This window comes from Melospiza melodia, chromosome 5 (assembly GCF_035770615.1).
Source record: "Melospiza melodia melodia isolate bMelMel2 chromosome 5, bMelMel2.pri, whole genome shotgun sequence".
Lineage (NCBI taxonomy): Eukaryota > Metazoa > Chordata > Aves > Passeriformes > Passerellidae > Melospiza > Melospiza melodia.
Window position 1 is genome coordinate 13,776,261 of NC_086198.1, and position 22,013 is coordinate 13,798,273.

The 22,013-nt window shown below is 38.0% G+C and overlaps 1 protein-coding gene across 2 annotated transcripts; it reads left to right on the forward strand.

Moving 5' to 3' along the window:
- The first annotated feature begins 3,660 nt into the window (after positions 1–3,660).
- Positions 3,661–21,018, forward strand: MAP9 (microtubule associated protein 9). Of its 2 annotated transcripts, none has more exons than XM_063156324.1 (11): positions 3,661–4,087; positions 4,877–4,994; positions 6,253–6,651; positions 8,257–8,453; positions 9,337–9,392; positions 9,874–10,039; positions 11,132–11,221; positions 11,899–12,060; positions 12,509–12,654; positions 13,376–13,508; positions 19,332–21,018. In XM_063156324.1, exons 1-11 carry the CDS (start codon positions 3,674–3,676, stop codon positions 19,452–19,454), a joined length of 2,004 nt encoding a protein of 667 aa, XP_063012394.1. In that variant the 5' UTR covers positions 3,661–3,673; the 3' UTR covers positions 19,455–21,018. The 2 variants fall into 2 exon arrangements, with proteins under 2 accessions (XP_063012394.1, XP_063012396.1); XM_063156326.1 differs by having other exon boundaries at positions 4,889–4,994.
- Positions 21,019–22,013: the final 995 nt, after the last annotated feature.

Genomic DNA, 22,013 nt, shown 5'->3' on the forward strand with positions numbered 1-22,013 from the left:
TCCATTTTCTCTGATTAATTTTTATGATGTCAGACTTCTCGTCCCTTGGGGCTGGAAGTTTGCAGGACATTATGCAAGTCTTTAACCCAAGGCCCTGTCTCTGGCTCTCTGGTGATCTTTCAGGTGCCAGAAGCTTGGAGTCCTGACACTTCTCAAATGTGCAGGTGATAATCTGACAAGCGTGGTTCCTCTCTCTATGAAATGTGCCATAGCATTAAAGTGAGTTACTGCTCAGCATTTAACAGCTGTTGGCTTCTCCTGACAGCATTAATACAACATCAGACACAGAGATATTTTGAGAGTGAGAGATGTTTTTAAGCAATTGCAGGTCTGCGAGGTTTCTCTCAAAGGTGTTTATTTAACCGGAGCTCACAGCTGCAAAACTTAAAAAGAATGTATCCATATACAAGCAACAGCAGTAGCTTGAGTCATTTGCACACAAAATGACTCCACTTGACGTGAAAAGGTTTGCATTTTCTGACTCCCCTTACAGGAAGTCTAATCTGCTGCCACCAACACAAACAAGCTTTGTCTGTTTGAAAAGTTCATTGCCTTGTTACTATGACCAAGCACAACCGAGACAGCTGTTTCATTCCTCTGTGTTCCAATGCTTTTCCTTAAAATCACATCAAGTACTATTTACAAAAAAAGACAGCTTAAAAAAATAAAGCTGAAAATAACTTTAAAAAGTCAAGGATACATTTTTTTTTCTTTTGCAATATCTACCTCCATCTGCTACTTCTAAGTCTAATGCTCAGGAATAAATTAACCAGTCCAGAACACATGTATTCATAAACTGCCATGTAAGTGATGTAGTTGTGAAATTATTCATCCTAGTTTATTCTTTTTTTGCTCCATTTTTACAGTCTGTTCCTACAATGTTTTCCTATGTTTTTGTATGTATGAATTTTATCCAATTCAACTTTCCTGGCTGAATGCCTGAGAACAATCTACTAAGTCAAGGTTGCATACCTTCTTACCCTGAAAGCATCTTCTCTATCTACTTACAAATCAGGTCAAGATGCAAAAGGGAGAGGTTGAATTTGATGACAATGGGGATTTCCATCTGATGCTCAAAGTTGATTATACTTCTGGTTTTATTTCAAGACAAGCATAAGAAGAACAGTCTATTTTGGCAGGACAGGCATAGCCCAAAACATGGCATGTTGTAATAGACTATTTCGTATGAACTGGGAGAAAAATGTGAGAATAATAATTTGTAATGTTTGTACTTAAGAAGGTCTGTGATGGTGACCCCTAGATAGAAGAGCTCTTTGATGTTCAGAATTGAAGCTACTTGTTACTGTGCTAAGACAATCCATGTGCAAGGGCCAAGAGCCAGATGCACTTGCAGATGATTCCCACTGATGTCAAGAACAGGAACAGTCCTTTATGAGCCGAGACCCTGGCAACCAACATAAAAATCACTTTCTACAGGAATGCACACCAATTCAGAGATTTTGTCATGGCATTACATTTCCTTTCAAGTGTAACTTTGGGAGGGAAAACCTAAGCAAGCAGAACAACATTTCCCTCCAGTAAGGGGTTTTATATATTTTGTCTTGATCTATGTGTCATGTTTCAGAAGGAAAAACCTGCCTTACAAACTCTAAACATATTGATAAAATAAACCATCTAAGGAAGTTGTTTATATGCATATAAGCTAGCCATCCAAAAATCTTGTCATACTTGACTGCTTTCTGAATATAACATCATTCCTGCAGATGGTAATCACACTGCATCATGATGCTTGTTTTAAAAAGTGCTTTTTTTAAGGCTCTGGGCATGGCAGAGACTCACACATATTTGGTCAGCAGAATAAAATGTTACCTCTAAGTTTATTTTAATCTAAATTAATATAATTGGTGGGATCATTTACAGCCTTATTCTCAATGCTCCGTGTCTACTCAAGAGAAGAAGTTTTACAGTTTACATTTGTGATATGTTAGTCAGTTATTAATTAAAAAGCAGATGTTAATGCTCATTTTCATACCATAAAATCTTCTGGGTTTTGTCCTCAATAAACCTCCATGTCTGGGGTTTTGGTTTTTTGGTTGATCGGGGGTTGTGTTTTGTTCATTTGTCAGTTTTTATTGTTTTTGTTGTTGTGCAGGGTTTTTTTTTTTAAATAAGTCTCTTATACCCAGAGCACTAGATTCATATTTAGGCTTAAGGCCCATCCACCTCACTGGGTCTCAATGGGATTTTTGCCTCAGGTAAGACTAGAAGATTCAGACCTGATGTTCATGTGTTTTGACAAAAACATCTTCACACATTTTGAGTTCTTCAGTGCTGACAGTATTGATATTTTTTTCCTGCATTCAACCAACTCAGTGCCTTGAATATTTAATAATATAGGTGACACGAGGACTCATTGTCTGACTCATGTAAATAACACAGTAATTTAAACCAAATCTTCCTTCTCTACAGTGTATGCAATGCTAAATGAATATAGTCTTTCTCAAAAAAAACCCATAAACATTGCCAATAATATAAAAGAAACTAGAATAAACTGGACATTTGGGAAAAAAAGATCCACTTGTTCAAATTTAGAATATTTTGCTGCCACCTTTTGGAATTTAATAAAATGTGCATCTCAGTGGTTTGTAACAGGGATAAATAATTTAGCCCTCAACAGCAATCACATTATTAGAGAAAGTATATCTGCATTTCTTCTTCCTTCCTTTTAAAATTTTAAACAAGTATGTTGAGTTTCACCTTTCACCTTCACAGAGAGATGGAAGAGCATAGATTCAAATTTAAGGCTTTCACATGTGAAGAAAATATAGCAAAAAAATGGATGCATCAAGCATAACTCTCAATAAATGCCATGATTAGACAGCAGATCAAGCATTATTTGGCCATAAACAAATATAGGCAAACAAAGAAATCAGCTGCTTACAGATGATACCTAAATATAAATTAATCACTGAAAAATATTTGTTAGTTTAAATGCAAGGTTACTTGTTAGAACTCAGGGCCTCTTTCCCCCCAGGTGCATTGTGGCCTTTGCATAACTGCATTGCTTTTAAAATCCAACTCTACATAAATAAACAGGAGGAAAACAAGTCCTAAGGCTCTGGGCTCTGTCCCACATACCCTCTCCCTGTTTCTGTCAGAGAGATTTTCTTCTGCACAACTTACAAAAATGCAATGCATTTTGGGGAACATTAATATAAATAAATATAACACCAGTATAGAGAACATGTCAGAAGTTCTTTGTTATCACTAAGACAACTGGAGCACTAGTCTTATTTTAGAAAGGCAAGATCAGAAGCATTTAAACTGGAGGAAGAACAGAAATGTCTGTGTCTGTAAATGGTCCTGAAGTGGACAGCTTTCCTTTGATGCACAGGATTGGGAGCCTCCTGGGATTCGGGTGCCTTCTTCGTGGCCCATACAGGGGAGAGGTGACCTCTAGGAAATAAAAATTGGAGTGTCAGGAGGTGTAAGCACCAGGAAATTTACTTCTATGCCACTGTAATTTCTCCATGCCTAAAATCTGATTTAAACTAACACACAGGGGCTATAAGATCTGTATTCCAGAAAGCACTAAAGTGAGTATGTTTCATACGGAAAGCGCTCACATCCCAAGTAGGAAGGTTTTGTACAATTACCTGACAGCAAGAGTGGGGCTGACGAACGTGTGTCAGCCCTGGTACGAGTGCCATGGATGTATGGATGCGTTCCTTGTGGGAACGGGGTTATTTGCAGGATAGGGACATCGATAATAAATCCCGGCAGAGCACGGGCATCGACAATCCATCCTGGCAGCGCGGCTTTGGCCCGGCTGAGGAAGTGGCGCTGCCGCGACGTGAGGCGATTCCCGACTAAAGAAGGCGATCGCCGGCGCGGCCGTTGCCGGGCGACCGAGCGGGACCGGCCGGGCCCGGCCCGCGGCTCCTTCCCGGGGCTCCCTCCCGGGGCTCTTTCCCAGGGCTCCTTCCCGGGGCTCTCCGCCGGGGATTTTTCCCGAGGTTCTTTGCCAGGGCTCTCGGAGGACACGGCGGCGGCCGCGGGCGCTGCGCAGCAGCAGCGAGACGCGTCCGCCATGGCGGGGGGAGGCACCGCCGACTGCGGGCTGCAGGTGAGCGGCGGCGGCCGGGGCAGGGCAGGGGCAGGAACAGGGGCAGGGGAAAGCCGACGCTGGGGAGCGGGGCCTGCGAGCAGGTTTCTGCCATTGGGAACACGTTAATTCGCTGTTACAGGCAGCACACACACAAAAATCCGCGTTGCTTTGGAAATGGAAGCGGGCAGCAGGCTTCCCGCGGTGAGGACAGCAGGAGCTGCGGCCCGTGCCTGGGCAGGGAGCAGCCCCGCTGCCCCGTCTCTGACAGCCGCGTTGTAGGAGCAGCCGGAGGTCCGGAATATCGAGTTACTGGTGCATTTCTTTATGGGTTTACAATCTGTAATTAAGACCAGTGCCCTTCAGAATCATGAGAATGTATTGTGTCCGTTATGTCCTGCAGCAGAGAGTCCAAAATATGTGGAGTTCTTCCATTGGTTTGGACCTGCCGCCTGCTTCAGGCTCCTGTCTCGCGGCACCTGTTCTCATAGATCCTCGTCTTGTGTTCTTCCTGATCAAAACATACAAAAGAGGAGAAGTGTCACATGATGATATATCATAAGTGCCCAAAAATGAAAGAGGGACTTGCAAGATAGATTTTTTTATGATGAAGAAATATAAATAAATACATGGAGATTTGGGGTCTTTTTTTTGATTCAGATATGCTAAGGGAATGGAGATAGAATGGATGCACTATGCTTCAGCATAACTATCAATTAAATAGGCTTATCTCAGTTTGGCTTACATATGTGTGGGAGGGGAGAATTAGTGCTGAACTTGAACAAGTGAATCCTCCCTTTTTTGTAAAAGTTATTTGCGAAGCCATTTCAGGATGAGCTACAGGAGGCAATTTCTGATCATGCAACAAGCAAGGAAAAAGATCAATATCCAGACGACTTTGAAAGTGATGAAGATGGCATGTTAAATGGTAAAACAAAATTAAATATTTTTCCTTGTGTTCTTCCTTTCTTAACTCATTACTAGTTCCTAGACAATCTTTATGTGGTGATTTAATTTAGTGTTCCGAGATTTCATATTTTAACAACTTCTAAAGCACCGTCCTCCTCTGCGAAGTTACCAGCAGAATTCCCAATGAAATCAGCAGATGTGCCAGCCTGCTAGGCCACACACAGACTGTACTGGTCCCTACCATTGTGGTCCCCAGTTCTCCTCCACAGTCATCTTGTTTACTTGACACCTGGTTCAGACAGTAGTGCACAGTACTGTAAATGAAAGTGGACATGGGCAGAGAAAAAGGCAGTGTTTTTTTCTTACTGGTTTCCCAGCCTGGACAATCAGTGAATAAGGGCTGCAGGACAGAATTCCCTGGCAGACTTCGTAAACCAGAAATAAGTTTGATCTGTCTGTTTTTCTTGGAGCAGGATGCATTTAATGTTTGCTAATGTTTATGCTTAATCTAACAAGATTGGCCAAAAGACTCTTCTTCCTGCTGCTATGGCACTAAATGTTAAGGGAAGTAGGAATATTAAATATGATCATGTATTTTTAAAAGGACTTCCTCTGAAGCCTGTTTTTCATTCTCACCTGAAGCATCTTTTAACAGTTTGTGGGATGCTTTGATTTCCCGTTGTGGATAAGAATTAGGAAAACATGTCTCCAGCAGTTAATGCATTATCCCACTATCATGACATTCTTTTGTCAACTTGTTCAAGCATTCAAGCTCCAAAATTAGATCAATTAGCAATAACAGGCTAGAAGAAGATAAATAAGTTTGGTAAACATGTGAATCTTGGCATTGTAGAAGATACTTCCTTTTGAGTATCTTCTAGTTAACTTTAAATGGGGCAGAAGTGAAGAGAAGGGAAGGGAGGATGGGTTCCAATACAAAATGTGCCCAGCTTTGTTGTTGATGACTTGCTTCCACTTTCTATAGCATTGACACATTTTTTTTTCAGAAGGACTTTAAATTGCATGGCAGAAAATAATAAATGAGTGAATATTTTTCTTTGATTGGGTTCATGAAAATAGATGACAGGAAAGGAAGTAGAATAAGTCTGTAGTTTGGTGGCTTTGCAGAGATCAGAGGCTCAGAAAGAGAAATGCTCAGAAACTTAAGTCAGGAGGGTGTTACATGAAAAATAGTGTTAAGTTATAGAAGATACAGGTTCAGTGTTGCATTTTTTTCCACTTGTATCAAATACAAGTTGATAATGTGCTCTTTGCAGATATTGGGGAAGAACGTGCTGAAAGTAATTCAGGTTCTACAAGCACTGAGAGATCTCTTGCCGGGAGTCCTCTCTTGAATGATGATGCTTTACAAAAAGTAGTAGATTTGGAAAATGAAGCTCCTGATGACTTGAATTTATCCTTTCATGAAAAGAAACTTCAGCAAATAATGGTTTTAGAAGGTGAGCCCATACAGAACGACAGAAAAGATGGCAAAGAAGGATGTTTGGAAGGTCAAAATGAGGATAACAACAGAAAACATAATGAAGAGGTACTGCGTGATAATAGTGAAAGTGATGACTTGCCTATTAACAAACTACATGAAAAAAGAAATCAAGAGGAAAACCAACCAAAAGCAAAGCCTCAGATGCGCAAAAAACGAAATGCTTCAGCACCAGGTAAAAAGAAAATATTTTAATGTTGTTGCTGCTTAACCATTTTACAGTATTTTAAAGTGTTTTGATTTGGGTTATTTTCTATGTTAACAATCATCTTCTAAAGATACATGAAATCTGTATGCCAGGGGGTAAACTGAACCAGTGTGGGCCAAAAGCAGGAGGCTCCTGTTTGCCTTTTCCTTTCAGAAGATGAAAAACAGCTGTTTAGGTCCCTAAAGTCCAGCTCTCCGTTGGTGCCTGTGCATGGAAGGCGTGAGGGGGCTGCCGAGATGCCCCCTCAGTGTGTGCATGGCACAGAAAGCTGCGTTCACACAGCGTCCACTGACGCAGTTTGGATGTGTGCTCAAACACATAAACCCCCCCAAACTTGAATGCTTCAGTATAAGAGTAGCTAATTAATTTTTAATGTGCAGTGCAGAACGTGGAATTCTGCCAATCAACTATATGTGTCAAAAGACTATTTTTTATGGAATTCCTAATATGACAGGAATTTGTCCTGCTTGATGTTGAGATAAGTTTATGGCTGGTCATTACCTTTGATGGAATATTGGAACTTTGAAATTGGTAGAGCACGATTAAAGGTATCAGCTTCATTTTTCCTTTCCACATGATGGCACCAAAGTGCCATCAAAGGCTTTTGAATGTGCAGACACCTCTTCTTCCTGACTGGTGTGCCAGTGTAGTTTTAGACTGGCAGAAAAGAAGTTGAACTACTCCATTTCTTCATGTGAATTAAAGTAGCGCAGTGACACACTGCAATATTGGTTAAAATTCAGGAAATTCAGAATTCTTGTCACCTTGAATGTACCTTCATCACTTAAATTTAGAGTAAATTTCTTCGATTATGGGCATTGATGTTCCTTTCTTCAGGTAATTTGGAGTTAATTTGTCATCCAAAAAATCAATTCTTCTAAAGAATTCCATCAGAAATTTGTAAACTATTTTTAATTTGATTTTACTTGGGCATTTTTTGGTTTCTGTCTGAATTGTTTTACAGATTTAGATCTCTGCATTACTGGAAGTTGAAATCTGATGAAAATGGTTTTTCAGTCTTACTAATAATGTGTTTTGTAAACAACGGCTTCACCATTTAGGCATTTATGCAGATTGAGGTGATGTTTTCTTTAAATCCCCACTGTGGAATTTTTCAGTTATTCCTTCATGTGTCCCACACCCCTGAAGAACACTACACAATGAAAGCAGTATTTGTTACCTAGAGAGTTAGCTGGCATACTCCATTAGAAGTCGGACAGATGTCAGAAAAGCTCTTGCTGTGACTGCATTGACTCTTGCTTTTGGTTTCTGCACTAGAGCCACATAAGGCAGATGGAAAGTTTTCCCATTGTCTTGCTCCTACATTCTCTAACATTCAAGCTTCAGTTGCTGCTCCAGTCTTACATGAAAATACAAGTGAATGCTGCTCTTATTCGTATATAGTTCTCAGAAGGAGGCATACAGAAAATACATTGTACTATATAAAATCTAGTAACAACTTTCATAGATGGATGGCTTTTCTACGACTACATTTTGTACAGAAAAAAAACAATACTCAAAAACAATGAAGTTCTTTTTAATGTGTCCTCTCAATCTTTTTTCTCCCTTTAGAGAAAGATCAGAAGACTGTCAACACCAGTGACTTGAAACTGGAGGACAATGCTATGAAATCCCCTTCTGTTGACAGTTCAGATGGAATGATGAAAATAACAGAAGAGCAAAAAATAGCTGATGCAATGCAGGAGGTGTCAGTAAATGATCAATCTGAGCATGGGGAGGCAAAAAACACATCCAAGAACTCTGTCAAGGTATTGCTCATACACAGTTTACCATTGTTTGGAACAATGTCCTGGAAGCACAGTGGAGTTTTGTAATGTTGCTGTTGGTATCTTAAGTGTGTAAAGCTGACAATTTAGATCTGGTTTCTAGAGACGAGGCTCTTGTAAATTCTGTATAGCTTAATGAAAGATGTAAGGAATACCTTTTCCACAAATTATTGAAGTCAGATAAAGGTATTGAAATGTGTTTTTCAGCCTTAAGAAAGTACCCTTTTCAAAGTGAAAATGTCAGATGTCTGTTGTGAGGGTAGCTGAATAGCAGTGAGCAATGTGTGTTGGCAGAGGATAGAATCCATGTGTGACCTGAATAATGGATAGGATGCCGAGCACTCTACACTTTCTCCTAAAAAGAAAATATGTAGCTGTATGTAATTATTGAAGCTAAGTAATCAAAAGACTTAAAAGAGTGTTTATAGAATAAACCAGCTGTATGCTTTTCACTTTTTACTATTTCTAAACTATTGACTGTATTTTTACATAATACAAATGAACATTCCTAGCTGCCATTCCAAAGTGATACAGGCATTCTGAATGGTTGGTTGGTTGGTTGGTTGGTTGGTTGGTTGGTTGGTTGGTTGGTTGGTTGGTTGGTTGGTTTGGGGACTTTCTTTGGTTTGTTTTTTGTTTTTTTTCTCTCCTTACTTCCTTACTCTGTACTATACCCTCTCTTTATTAGGGTGTCTTTCTTGCCTGTTTTTGTAACATCATGAGACCACGGAATATCTTGACTTTGAAGAGATTCGTAAGGGCTGAGTCCAATTCTCAGTGCCCTTGTTATCTTTTAAAAACCTGTTTCATCCTGATCTGTCGTTAAAGAGACTCTATAACTTTAATTTTCCTCTGTGTTTCTTAGAAACTAAGTGAAACAAAGGAGAGAGTTGAGAACCCAAAGGCTTCTTTATCTGACAGGTAAGAGGAGAATGCCAAATGTTGTTCTGAGCCATTTAAGATACCTGTAAGCACCCCGACAATGCTGCTCTCCTCTCATTTTCTGTCAGCATTATCTTTGCTGCTGACAACCTCTGACCATCTGTGGAAAACAGCTGAGTGCCTGTGACATGTTGTTATGACCCTTGCTCAGGTTTATGTCAGATCAGACTCCCAGATCTTTTGCCAGTGTCCGTGGTGAGTGTGTTACTGGAGTCTTTACAGGCTCTAAGCTGTTTCTTAGATGAAAGTGTAAGTAATTTGTAAATTTACAAGAGGTAATTTTTTTCTCCTTTTCCTTTCCCCAGTCCCGAGGCCCCAGTCAAGTGCATACAAAAAATCACAGTAACTTTTGGTATGCACTGAAATAAAAGGAACACTACTCATACCCAGCTCATAATACAGTATGAGCTACAGTAAAAGGAAAGGTCATTAATGTGTTTGTGTCCTGGTATTTTCCTAGGTTTACAGCTTCTGTGCATTTAAAGAGAAAGGGGAAAGCTGTTCCATCAACTTCCCCTGTTTCATCTCAGTATCTGGGATCATTGAAGATGTTGGAGGATAAATGCATGCAGAAGACAAGTCCAGAATTCAACAAAGTAGATAATTTAAGGGCAGCTGTTTATCAGGTAGATTTGAAAAAATGAACAACAAAAAAAATTGTGCACATAAAGGTCCTGATACAGGGCTCAAGACCTCATTTTTTCTTGCAATCAATATTTTTTACTATATTCCTTTTATTGGCTCACAGTATAGTAATCCTTTTATTCTGTTGGCTATGCCTTTTCCTCATATTATGAACAAAAAGCTCAATGCAAGAGACATAATGTTGTTATGTGGTTTATACTTTATTGTTTCAGACTATTTTCAGGCACATAGTTTCCTTTATTTCTACTTCATCCTTAACATAAGTAAGTGTCTACTTACAGTTCTTTGGTTATTTCCCTGATACATTCTATTCAAACAGCATTCAGGAGAAGTGATAAAAAATCTTGTACTCTTTCCAGAAGAATAATATATGTAAATTCCTTGTAGAATTTCACAATTATTTTCTGGGTTTAAACAAATTTTTGCTAATCTGTTTGAGAACAACTCTCATTAACAGGCACCGTTTATATTGGTATGTGGTTTTAATACTTTTTATGGTCCTAAAAGAAATGTTAGACCCTCAAATCCATATTTATATTGGATCCACAGTTTTTGAGAGTAGAATAGTTTTCATTTAGGACACTATTATCTTTGAGCTGCCTGTATATACCAAATATACAATTAATTCTTGAAAATTTAAGCCTGATTCTGCAGATAGCTCATAACCTTTTATGGCTGCCTGAAGTTTCACTTCTCCCAGCAGGATTTTATTCTCTTTTATTGTGAGTATTTTCAAGAGAGACAACATAATATAAATAATATTCCTATATACCAAATAATAAGAACCTTTATTACATTATGCTGTTTAATTTTGATTAGTGCTGACATTTTTGTTGGCATTTCTAGGAAGATGCTTTTTAAAAGATCTTTGAGCTTTTTTAGATTTTTTAGCTGTGATTTTAGAACCTTAAATTTTTTTGATCACAATGTTCATATGATGACATCTTAGTTTTCCACATAGAATGGTTATTTAACTTGGAAAAACTGAGAGTAATTTTTGTGGTCATTATATTGGTGCTGTTCTTTACTTATACCTTCAAAGGACTTAAAAAATATTTTAATGATTCTTTCAGAACTGGTTGGAAAGGAAAAAGCTCCTTCTACTGGAATTAAAGAGAAGTGAAAAAGAAAAAGCTGAAATTCTAAGGAACAATACTGAAAAGGTTTGTTTACATTGTTGTTTAAAAAGAAGTTGACAAACTATGACTCTTTGAAGTCTTCTTCCTGCCTGAGTGCATCCCTCTGCTGTTGAGAGATATCTGGTTTTCTCCAAATAGCACAAGGTGATGTGAAATAATAAATGGCATGTCCTGCTTGTTAGGGTTGTGGTAAGCAGTGTCTGTCCAATGCTTCCCTACACATTTACAGAAGGTGTGTTAGAAATGTGCTTCCCAGATTAATTTCTGAGTTAGTTTACAAAGGCCTTGGGATGCTTAACTCTTAAGGTGCCAAGTTTTGTTTTATGCATGAGAACATGCATTCACTCCCTGCCTCGAGAGATGCTTACGTAGAGAGGGCTCTGGCTTGAATAGTATCATGCACATTCTTTGATTTGCCTTTTAACTATTTAATATGTTTCACTTCTAAGCATTTAGCATGCATTTCATATCCTTCTACACATATTTTGTGGGAGCAGTTAGTCTCATTCAAGTAAATTAAAAATGGGCATAGAAGAAACGCCCATATATGCTTAAAATTTAATTGTAATACTTGCAATGTTGTCAGCAAATCAATGTCTGTTTGTTTATTGCTCCATTTAGCAATAAGTTTACAGCTTACTATTTCACTTAAAATTTCATACTGAAATTGATTTAAATATAGACTTTTATTTCCAATCTAGAAAGAAGCACTTAAAAGAGAAGAATCAATTGCATGTTATGAAGCCTGGAAAAAAAAGAAAGAGAAAGAAGCAAGGAAGTTAAGTGAAAGAAAAAAGCGTGAGGAACTTGAGGAAAAGAAACCAGCAGAACAGAATAAGGAAAAAACAGAAGCAGCACAAGCGGTGATGTGAAATATGTACCTGAGTGTATATTTGAATGTGGTTCAGGAGCTGGTAAAAATAATTTTGATTAATCCAGAATGAGATGAAAATGAACTAGAATCTTAAAATCTAGACATGCTTAGTTTTTGAAGGAAGCTTGTAGTAGGCTTTGTTCTGTAAGAAATGTGTAACATTTACACTTGCAGACAAACAGGTTTCTATATTTGGAGTCTATTAACTGAGCATAAAATAAACTTCATACAAATACATTAGCAATTAACTATTACCTACTGGAAAAATAAGATTCTTTTTAGATATAGTGATACCCACTTCTGAGCAATTCTGCAAGCGAATATTCTAAAATTAGAATGTGTAGAAATTACAAAAAATAATAATGCAGATTAGACTAGTGGAGTATTGACAGAAAGGTGAGAGGTAAGATTTTTTATAGATCTGTGGTTGTCTTTAGGCATTCAAAAAATGGAAAGAAAGAAAAGTGGAATATTTAAGAGAGCAAAACAAGAAGGAAAAACAGTCTGAAAGAATGAGGAAGAAGATAGAAGAGGACCTAGTTGCAGAGAAGAGGAGAGTCAGTGTATCGGCAGTTGAAAAATGGTACTTCTCCACTGTGTTTCATATATCATAGCTTCCAAAATCCTTGCTTATAAATGTAATAGGTCTTCTGTGAATGCTTGATGTGCTTTTAATTGGTAGACAATGGATTGCTTGGGATTAGACTCTTCATTCCCAATGGAGACAAAGTCTAACAGTGCCAACCAGCTGTGCAGCTCCCTTCGGTTTATTAATTTAGTTACTTTGCTCCCCAAGAGGATATTAACTAAGCCCAGACAGAGATACTGCAAATGATAAAATTCACTGTGTAGTAGTATTGTGTCTTACATAGTTATTTTCATGCTTCATTACTAAGCGAGAGGAAGGAAGGTAAATCTTTAAAGTTTCATGGAATACAGTATAGGAATGCAGATGTAGGAAGAAGGAAATGAGATGTATCTGCTGGAGATATTCTTTATTAGTTTTATAAGCCAAGAGTTTTCACAAAAAATGCACAACTTAAGGTTACGTACAGAAGTTCAGAATGTTTTTTTTTTATTATTCTAAAAAAGTACAGAAAAGGTGATGCCATAACAGATAGAGTAGTAGATTCATTTATACCTTGATGATGTATAAAAATGGACATGGAAGATTTTAAATACATATTCTCTATCTTTTATTTAAAGTGTATAATACCTATTTTGACTCAATTTACTTAATTGGTCACAGATGCAGCTTTTGGTCTGTACATTATGACCTCTTGCTCTTCCCTCTCACTACGCAGGAATGAAAAGAAGAAGGAATGTATCAAAAAGAAAAAAGTAGAAAAGTTCCTGGAGAAAAAAAAGCGAGAAATGCAACAAGCAAAGAAGGAAGAAAAAAGTGAAAAGGCTATGGAGGAATATGAAAGATGGCTGGTATGTTTGGTTGGGTTTGGGGTTTTCTTTGCCTTTTGTCAAAGGCAAAACATTTGGTGTAGTGGGAGCATTTGAGTATTGTAATACTTATGGGGTGTACTGCTGTTATAAGAGAGGCCAGATGATGGCAACATTACATTGCTTGTCCCCCTTGAATGTGTGAGCAAAATGTTGCTAAAGTACAGTGCACTTGATATCTGGCATACTTGGAAAATACATTCTCCCTACCTACACAGAATTTTCAGTTTCCCTAAGGCTTCATTTTTTGCCATTTCATGTCAGGAGCAACCGTCTCTGAAGGGCCATTTAGCCAGAGCACAAAACCTGCAAAGTCAAAAAGCATTGCCAGCTGCAACAGTCAGTGCATGTACATTCAAGGAAGCATTTAAAATGGAGACTTGGAGACCTCACAATTGATAAAAGGACTTGTAACGGAGTTCATGATGATTTCCATTTGCAAAAAAGGGTGGAACTCTGATGCTCCCAGTTACATTTTTCTCACAGCAGCATCCCTGTTGTAAAGCAGTAAATTAATCCAGTGCTTCAGTACCAACGATAAGGCAGGTCATTTTTCCTTGCTGCAGAAAGACAAACTAGAAGTGAGATCAATAATATTCTTAACATGTTGTTTTCTTAAAGATGTGTGACTTTGTCAGTTAAAGAACCTGTTTTAATTCCCCACCCTGTGACAGTCTTCCTTCATACTGCCTGTCAAGTTTTTTTTTTACTTAGAAAGTGTTTCTTATGTTCTACCATGTGATTTCTGGCATGCCTTGTACATATGGTCTCTGTTGCCATTTTTAAGAATAAGATCTTGCAACCCAGCTGGATTATGGTCCTTACAGGAATTCTTCTTTAGTGTCAATAGCTTAATTTTTTTTTCTTTTTTTTTTTTTTTTTTTTTTTAGGAGGGAGAGGCAGATAGATGAAAACTGAGTCAGCTGTACAGGTGTGGGACAGGTTTAGAGAGGACAATCATTCTTTACATGGCTAACTCAGAAATACACAGTTGCACAAAACAGCAAGAGCCTGCACATTTTCCCCTTCTCTCTGTTTCCAAACTTTTTTAATCTTAGGTTTATATCTTTTAAGATGTTTGACCTGTTGAAATACCTCTCATTTCTGTGATCACTGATAAGGTTGTTTTCTGATCCCCATTGTCAAGAGATTATCAACTCACTTTAGCAAATGAAAAATGTCTGATCTTAAGTGATTTCTTGCTTGAACAACACTCCTGATTGCCAAGGTAGGGAGTGAGCAGTAACTAATCCACTGCCCTGCTATGCTCTGCTCAGTGAGACCATCCTAATCAACTTAGTTGTACCAAAGCAAGAGTGTTACTTCTCATTGTATATTTGACTTCCTTCCTGTCCTGGATTCTGTATGAAGGTAAAAAAAAAAAATCTGGTTTTTTTTGAGAGTGAAGATTGCTGCCTAGCACAGGCTCTCCCATTCAAATTGTGTGTGAACTCCTGAAGTGATCACTTCAATGGGATTATTAATAAAAATTTTAGTAGTTGGAGGAATGACCAGATCTAATTAGATATATATGTGAAATAAGCAAGTATAGGATGGGATAAGTACTGAACTGGTTGGCAGAGGTGCCTCTAAAACAATCCCATTTTCAGTGTCAGTTTGCAAGTGTTGACTGATGTGTCTCGTGCCCAGTCTTCACATTTTTTACTTTCAGAATTTGTGCTGTCTTTTGGCAACTTACAGATCTTTATTTGAGAAAGCACATTGGGAAATGGCTCTGTCATAATTTTAGGCCAGAATATTGCCTCACTTTGTACAGTTGCAGAAAAAAATACAGGCAGTGGTGAACTGCCTGAGAGAAACACTGTAAAGTTGTCATTGCATTACCAAGGGAACTCAGGTGACATCTGCCTGCAGGTGGATATGCATCAGATCTGAGGGTAGAATTTGGAAGCCTTTTGAAAGTATTCTTTCAACTACAATTATTTTTTAAATGGAAATAAAATAGTAGTGATATAGTGGAAAGTCTAATATGTTTTCATTAACATTCACCAGAAAGAAATGTGTACATTCATCCTCAGCTTTCCTGAAGCAGGTGTTGACCATAATGCATGGATAAAACAGACATAAAAATCTCATTGTAGTTCTTCTAAAATAGAAGAAACGTTCTGCTTTTATGTTAATGGCAATGCTGAATTACTTCTGCTTTTAGAGGTCATTGTGTGAATGTTTGATAGCATAAGAGCACAGAGAAGATTACTTTTTAAGCCTGGAAATAAATGCCCTGGAAAAGGCTATTAACACTTGTAAAATACTGGCATAAATAGGATAATCTTGAGATGAGATGCTTTAGAAGCTGGAAATTCAAGCTTCTGATTATTTTGTTTCTTCTGATCATTTGCTTCTTGCTACTCACCAAGAACTCTTCAAGCCAATCTATCTTGATAAATGATCATTTTTTACTTACTATATAATGCCAGTGTCTGACACTTGTCATTGCTATGCACCTATTCTGAGGAGTGGAATATGGAGAAGAATCACATAGAAAGTTGATAATGACTGATCACTTTAGTTTCCATTATTTCTGACATACTAATCTTGATACTTGTTTACTGTGGATAGAAGTGAGTATCATCTCTAGATAAGTTAATGTTGTCCATTTTGTGATAAAAATCAACCCACCATGAACTTCTGAGAAGTAAGGCTGCTCTCAAATAGTTCTCAAGGGCCAGCACAGTAATGTTGAAAGCCTTAGAAGAAGTTTGACATTTTACCTTGAATTTGAGCATGTGCAATATCTATTTTTGGCATTCTAAAGCTGTTTAAAAACATCAAGAAAGGATAGGATATACTGGATAAGTCCCAGGATTTGTTGCTTGTCAGGGTTAGAAATAGCTGAAGTGGGTTGTTAATTTCATGTATTCATTAATTTCATATGATCTCTGAAAATTCTTTCTAAATTGCAATTTTCATGGCCTGTCATTGCAATAGGTTGGAAATAAGACTGCTATTGTTACTCCTCTCAAATGTTGTCAGTCTTCTGTAATATCTAAAATTCAATTTCTATGTGGCAGTCATACTGCTAAAGAATGTGCTCTTCCCAGAATTTCATAAGTGAAAAATATATTCATCTTACTAGGATATTGAGTAGGAAACTTCCACAGAAATCAAGCCACACAGTTGACTTGATCTAGTGCAAGACAAGCTACAGTTTATTGATTTAACCTTTCACTGTTTCTGTTACTCTACTTCAATAAGTGCAAATGACATCTTGTTTATTATTCTATGGAATATTTATATCAGTTATGTCTTGTGAGAATTTGCAGTTTGTGACAAGAGTTACAAGAACATAAAACTTTGTGTGTGTTGAAGACAGGGAGGAGGCAAGTAGATCTTCACTTTGAATTTAATCTTTTAAAAACAGTTAAATTAGCTTAAGACTCTTTCCTTGCCACTCGGATTCATTAATGCAAACTGGATCTCAAACCCAAACACTCAAAACTGAAGCACAGTTAAAAAATCCGGAGCAACTTTTGTTCCTTTCCTGGGTGGGTTTATGCTTTATTTTTGGTTGTGGTTTTTCATACTTGAGTCTGTTGTGTAACATCTAGTCAGTAGAGAGTGCTTGATAAACATAAAATATGCACATTTCTTTGTAGCATGCAGTTTCTCTAATGCTTGCAACACTGATACAATAAGTGTTACTTTTAATGTTTTAAGGAGTTTGCACTTACCTGTCCTGATGGTATACATATCTTTGTACAATATAATTCTATGATTATAGATCCACGAGCATGTATCGTATATGTATTCCTTTAGAGCATGTTCTTCCCTAGCTCATCTGTACTGCTTCACATATTTTTTTTTTGAAAAATATCACTTATAATGAAGACTACTTTTCTCTTAGGGTACCAAACAGTTCCCTTGAACAATTTTAGGATATCTTGACTTTTTTCTAAAGACCCAAAGCCATTAGTTGTGTTCATCTGACAAAATCTCTGTGGAGGGAGAGAGAAGGCAAAAATGAGGGATGAGAAGAGTCAGAATGTCACAATACTGCAAGCCTAGTTTGTCTCAATTGCTCCATGTGATCAGAAAAATGTAGTTTTTTACAGAGAGATAATATTTTTTATTAGACTGTGATAAACTTTTGTATTGCTTATTTTAGTAAAGGGCATTCCTTTTCTGTGCAAACCTTGCCTTGCTTTTAATCAGCCTTACCAGTAACGACATGAAATTATTGCATGTTTGTTTAGCCAGACCAGATGTTCCTGACTGAATTGGATCTTCAGGTTTATGTTTACAAAGAGCTGAAGGGCACAGATTAAAATCATATTGATAGGGTTGATATTTCTGTGTGTTGCTTTGCATTCTACAATTTTTGGACACATATGTGTAAAACAGGAGAAAACTTCACTCAGGCACTCTTTCTCACAGTAATGCTTCCACACCCCTTTTTCAGTCTACTCCCTCAGCCACAGTTACCTCACTATTGCCCTGCTCACATATGATAACAGACAAACACTGCCAGCATTTTGGGAATTTGTGGATATATGGCATCCATCAGAGAAGAGAATCATAGGTTATATGAGAGTACCAGTTGTCTTACAGCTGTCCTCAAAGAGCAGCACTTCCACTGCAGTGCAGTTCATACATGTGAAAATACAAAACTTCTATGGATGCTTAAAAATGCTGGCTTATGGGCTGCAAACAATGAAAGAACCAGGGCTGGATGTGGCACAGCTGATGATGGTTTTAAGTGGGCATATCCACATTGCATCTTTACTACCAGGGATGTGTTTGCCAGTTGTTGGACTTGGGAGTGAATGTGCTGTTCATGTGTGAGAAAGGCAGCTGCTCAAGGACCTCTTATCCACCCATCACAGGGGCACTGTAAATTGTGCTGTGCTCTATATGGCCAACCTTGGTTCCACCAAGAAAGAAACTACTTTTAAGTCAGTAAGAAATCTGCACCCATATGCACCACAAGCCTGCAAGGAAAACTTGCACCCATAGAGAGCTTGCCAGTGTACTGAACTGCTAATGCTGATGCACCTTTAGATGCTGGTTCTCTTGAGGGAGAAATGGCAGTCATCTTTGCAAAGAAGAATGCTTATGAAGAATAGAACTGATTAGAAATTCAAAAATGATTATTAATAATTGCAACTTAATTTTTGAATGACAAGTCTCTTGAAAATCATTACTTAATGAGACACAAAAAGAGTGTAGCAAGTATCTTGTAATCCTCATCATCCTAATTGCCCCATTGCTGTTTGAAACAACAGAAAATAGAATTGGAACCTTGCAGTGCTTATAACATGAATTAAATAGGTCTTTGTTTAAAATTAAATTGTTTAATTATCAGTTTGTTCTAATACATGGCAAGTGTGATTTAATAAGTACAGAAAGTTACAATGATGCATCAGTGTTCTCATTATATGAGAACAACATATTTTGCATTGTGATTTAGGTATCCTCCTAAAGACAAGAAGTAATTAATATGAGACTAATTACATACAAGACCAATACCTAGTCCAGTAGGCTTTCTGTTGGGCTTTTTGTTTAGACAGTGCACAAACCCAGCCCATCCTTGAGACAGACACCCTAATTGTAAGTGACATTCAGTGTGCAGTCTCTTTTGTTGGTTGCATTGTGCAAAGTCCGTGACTGAACCTGCAAAAGGGATGTGCTGAGCTCCAAAAGGCAAATTTCCATTGCATGTTTTCTTTTCATTTTACACAAGAAAGGCATATCAATAATGTAACTTTTCTGTTTGTATAATTGTTGTTGAGGGGCAGTGGGTTGGTTTTGGTTTGGGCTTTTTTTCACACATCTTTTTATTCTCAGGAAAACAAAATGAGGAGAGAACAGCTTGAGAAGAGCCAAAAGAAGTTTCAGGCTGTCCATGGGAATGAAATGAGTCCTCCCTGGAGACCACCTGGCAAAGTCACATATTCTAGTAATTACTAAGGAGTTTATTGCCTTCCCAAAGAACAGATAGTTTACAAAGTTCTGTCAATAGACGGTAGCTCTTTTGTTATCAGCTGATTTTCACTGAATCTATTATAGGTGTTAAATTATTTCTTTTGAGTTTAATTGATATCTGCAGTTTAAATAAACCTGTTACTCATTTGCATTGCTTCAGAAAATGTAATATTTTTTCTAATTCCACATTTAAATTACTTTTGCTAAATGCCATGGTATGTCATACCTTTTTGGTGAAAATTTATATCCAGGATACATAAAGCTGGACTCAGGCATTTTTTTTTCTCCCAATAAGTAGCAGAATGGTTATTTTTAAGTTACTAGACCACACTCCTAAGGAGGTAATTCTTGAAGAAATGATATGAGGAGGCTGTGGGGTAAGGATGATGGTAAGGAGATATTGGCTCTCTTGTGGTGGTAGATGACAAAACTCCAGGAGTATGGAAGCAGAATGCCATTTTCATGCAGTAGTATATAAGATACAGAGAAAATATATATTGCAGATAGGTGAATACAGGGCTTTCATAAGCTCCAGGTCTGGCTCTGGCTGTTCCCTCATGGCAGGCCAGGCATTTTTTCCAGCAGTAGTGGAGAAAAGAGAAAGAATCTACTGCCAGCCGAAACTTTCAAGTAGCTGAGAAGATGCCCAGCCAGAGCAGCTTCAGTGGCCCATGTAAGAGGCAGAGTAAACTTACAGACTGCAGCAGGAGAGATGAGGAACTTCAGCCCTGGCAGAGTGCAAGAGCATTGCCAATTCAAAAGTGGCACACCTGGATTTTTTGAGAAAATACTAAATTACTTCAGGCCTTCAGAGTGGGGTGGTGATGTCCATCATTGATGCTCTGGCCTTTTAGCACTTGGAGTCTTGAATTTGAGTTTAGTCTGTTAAGAAACTCCAACTGTAGTATAATGGGAGGGTGAAATTTGTAGCAGGCACCAGAGTTTATTGTGCAACAGACCTGAAGAGTCTGAGACAAGGCAGCCTGTGAGAAAGGGATAATCTGGATCTTTATTTTTGCAGTGTCCACCTAGAGGAAACAAGGAAGGTCCCTATGCTGACTTGAGGGATGGAAATGAAAAGTGTGGTAGGGTTAGTGGCAGAGATAAAGAGAGTTTGTCGGGTGCCTGTTCCTGAGCTGAATGCTGCATCCTCACTGACTTGAAGCCTTTCTATAACTGGATAAAAGGTTTTGACAGAAGACAGAAGTGAGAATATGTGGGTGACATCTTTCAGAGGAATGAGGAGAAGCTCACAAATTGACAACTTCTCAATTAGGAAAAGATGCTGAAGTCTGTAGACAAGGGAAACCAACTAGTTGATATGTTTAACTGTTATAATAAAATTTGGGGAGCTTCATTTAATGTTATATTGTAAAAATTTGTGCATGTGATAGCATAACACAAATGTGATAGGAGAATTAGAGCTGAGAAATATATAAATATGTACATTAATGTATAAGAATATACATATATCTGTATAGACCCTATCTATATGTTTATTGATGACAGAAAATATTTTGTATTAATAAAGTATATTTTAGTACAATGAGCCTCAATATTTTAATTGGATTTTGGAATACAAATCTTTATTTAAAGCTTTAATATATAGAAATTAACTAGGCAGTGACTCTAAGCACAAGGTATCATTGTTAACGTGACGAGTAGATGGGGAACTGTATCCCACTGAAGGCAAGCTTCTACAGCATTCCAGCTGTCTCCTCCAGCTCCCTGACACTTGCTGACACACCAGGGCAAACATTCATTCAAGGAACATGGTTTCTAAATAGTAACTTAGAAGATGGTTAGTATCTCTAATTTTTTTCCAAAGTATTTAATTTAGGCATTAAGTTGCTCCTTTGGTGCTAAAGGCACAGGCTGATGATAAATGATTTTCTGTTTCAAGTCTCATTCTGGGTAAGAAAAGTTGCATGCTGTTTTCCATTGTATCTTTTTTTCTTTTATGTTCACAAAATGGGAGTTCATCTTACGTGGTCTGCATATCATGGACTGCTGAGTTTCACTTGGTTAATTGTGTGTTTAACTGAGTTACTTGACTCAGACTAACAGAGATAAACTTTTCTAGGATGTGAACACCGATGGCAGCCTTGGCTGCACATCAAAACCTGGACTTGCTCCAGTGTGTCTATATCTTTCTTGCACTGGGGAGCCCAAAACTGAACATGATGCTCCAGATGCTGTCTCGCTCCCAGCTGCAGTGTCACACATGCCAAACAGAGGGGAACAATCCCTTCCATCCACCTGCTGAGCACACTCATACTAATACAGCCCACAGTGTCGTTGGCATTCCCTGCTGTGAGAGCCCATGCCTGGCTTATGCTCTGCTGCTTTTGCTCTGGCACCCCTGGGTATTTTCCTGCAAAGTTGCTTTTTGACTACTGGAGCTCAGGCTGTACTGTTGAAATGAGGTAACTTCACCCCAGATGCAGGACTTAGTTTGTCTTTGTTGACCTTAAAGGTTCCCACCACCCCCTTCTCCCACTTCCTGGCAAACCCCCTGCTTGGCTCCATGGATTTAACTGTGTC

Coding starts and splice junctions, on each gene's coding strand:
- MAP9 (XM_063156324.1), top strand. CDS start 3,674: ATGTATGGATGCGTTCCTTGTGGGAACGGGGTTATTTGCAGGATAGGG. Junction 4,995..6,252: donor TGAAGATGGCATGTTAAATG/GTAAAACAAAAT, acceptor TGCTCTTTGCAG/ATATTGGGGAAGAACGTGCT. Junction 11,222..11,898: donor TAAGGAACAATACTGAAAAG/GTTTGTTTACAT, acceptor TTTCCAATCTAG/AAAGAAGCACTTAAAAGAGA.